Consider the following 2,351-nt stretch of genomic DNA (forward strand, 5'->3'; position numbering starts at 1 on the left):
GTTTAACAGTGTGTTGTGTGTTTGAGTGTGTGTTTAACAGTGTGTGTTTCAGTGTGTGTTTAACAGTGTGTGTTGTGTTTCAGTGTGTGTTTAACAGTGTGTGTTGTGTGTTTGAGTGTGTGTTTAACAGTGTGTTGTGTGTTTCAGTGTGTGTTGTGTGTTTAACAGTGTGTGTTGTGTGTTTGAGTGTGTGTTTAACAGTGTGTGTTGTGTTTTAGTGTGTGTTGTGTGTTTGAGTGTGTGTTTAACAGTGTGTGTTGTGTGTTTGAGTGTGTGTTTAACAGTGTGTTGTGTGTTTCAGTGTGTGTTGTGTGTTTAACAGTGTGTGTTGTGTGTTTGAGTGTGTGTTTAACAGTGTGTGTTGTGTGTTTTAGTGTGTGTTGTGTGTTTGAGTGTGTGTTTAACAGTGTGTGTTGTGTGTTTCAGTCAGACGTCAGGATACACTCATCCTCCAAAAGAAGTGAGTTTTTCACACACTGGAGTCACACGAACACACACACACTAACAATAATTCTCCTGCTGCATTTATTAATATTAATATTAATCTCAACCCACTGAATCTGTTCAGATTATGTAATGCACTATGAACAAACATTAACAACAAATCTTAATAAATGTTAATAAGCTCATTGCTAGTTCATGAAACTCATGTTAACAAGCGAGACCTTATTGTAAAGTGTTCATTTAAAAAAAAATAGATAATATTTAAAAAAATATTTAAGATTCTAAATTAAATATATTTTTTAATTATGGCAACAATTTGGATATGCAGGATATTTTTTCCAATTATGTAATTTTTACAAAGATTTTTTTTTTTCAACAAATAATAATTCCCCTTTTTTCCCTCCAAAAAGGCAAAACTTCAGCACTAAAAATAAAGCTCTTGAAAATGTTACAAAGTATCAGTTTCTCCTCTAACTACATGTGCTTTGATGAATCGACTCACACACACACACACACACACACTCGGGACTTTCATTCATGCAAATCCTCATTACTGATCCTCTGTGGCGAATATTGAAGAGAGTTACTAGAAAGAAAATGGATTATTATTATTTCTGAATTCTGAATGATTTATTTCTCTTCCTCCAGCCTCAGGATTTCAAACACACTCAGTCGTTCATGCTGTGATGGAGTGTGTGTGTGTGTGTGTGTGTCGGCGACGCTGGAAACGACATGAAGAAACTCCCTCTCTCTCTCGCTCTCTCTCTGTATCTGGATATGTCTCTCCGTCTTTCTTTCTCTCTCTCTGTATCTGTATCTGTCTCTCTCTCTCTCTCTCTCTGGACACCGCAGCTGATCTGAGAGCTGTTGTCATGTGCTTCTGTCCACACGTTGAGCTAGAGCGCCTCCTGCTGGCCGCGAGTGACCCAGAGGAGCGGCGTTTAACCTGCGGCCTTTACACGAGCGAGACTGATGACCTTTGACACGCCGTGCCTTTCATTTCAACACAATCTTTATCTAACGAGTGTGAGGATGTGAATCATGCGATGGCTGAATTGTTGTATATTTGATCTGTACTCTTGTTTTTTTTAAAATAAAAATAATCTGCATTTTTTGTCCGAATTGGAACATTTATTATTTCGCGAACGCATTTATGTTGAGTTTCCAAATCATTCAGAGAACAACAAAAAGCAACATAATAAAGTCAATATTAATGCTTCAGTTAACACGAAATACCAATGAACAGCGTTAATTAATGATTATTTTACCACTTACTAATGTTTAAAAATCAAAAGTTGTGTTTGCGTTGAAATTAGGATTAAAGAGTTCAATGAAAAATTGTTGTTCCAAACCCTTATGAAATTAATTCTATTATTTAACTACATTAGTTAACATGAACTGACAATTAATGGTATTCTGCAGCATTTATTAATAGATTTTGCATTTTTTATTTCAAAAATTAAAAGTTGTATTTTTTACATTTGTTGAGATTAGCATTAAAGTTTGTTCAACCCCAAATTATATTTGTCATTAATTCACACTCAAACCCATATGAAGATCATTTTTAATACGCTCATCATTTTCCATCCAAAGTCTCCCTGATGAACTCTTTCCCGGATATTGACTGAATTTACCAGGAATCCGGGAAAAAAAACTTGAAATAAAAATGAAGCTATAAACTGTAGAAATAAAAGCACATAATAAAAGTCTGTAGACACATTTATTATATCAACAGATGCAGTGAGTGGGGTTGACGCACTGAGATCAGTTTTTCTCTTTTAGTTTATGTTCTGAATGTTTATGTTCGACTCTTTTCTCAGTTTTGTGTGTAAAATGAACCTTTTGTGGAAAAAAGACTTAAAAACAGTCCTGATTAATATCCTGATCGGCTTCAGATGCATTCTGGG

The 2,351-nt window shown here is 35.1% G+C and overlaps 1 protein-coding gene across 3 annotated transcripts in view; it reads left to right on the forward strand.

The window, feature by feature from the left end:
* jam2a (junctional adhesion molecule 2a) overlaps positions 1–1,558 on the forward strand; it is a 23,587-nt gene extending 22,029 nt beyond the window's left edge. For all 3 annotated transcript variants that reach the window (XM_081361799.1, XM_081361800.1, XM_081361798.1), the window contains 2 exons: positions 427–460; positions 1,093–1,558. In XM_081361799.1, the coding sequence (XP_081217925.1) occupies positions 427–460; positions 1,093–1,131 (73 nt within the window). In that variant the 3' untranslated portion in view covers positions 1,132–1,558. The remainder of the gene's footprint in view (positions 1–426; positions 461–1,092) is intronic.
* The last annotated feature ends 793 nt before the right edge of the window (positions 1,559–2,351 follow it).

Source organism: Scardinius erythrophthalmus, assembly GCF_964197995.2.
Source record: "Scardinius erythrophthalmus genome assembly, chromosome: 3".
NCBI classification, from domain to species: domain Eukaryota; kingdom Metazoa; phylum Chordata; class Actinopteri; order Cypriniformes; family Leuciscidae; genus Scardinius; species Scardinius erythrophthalmus.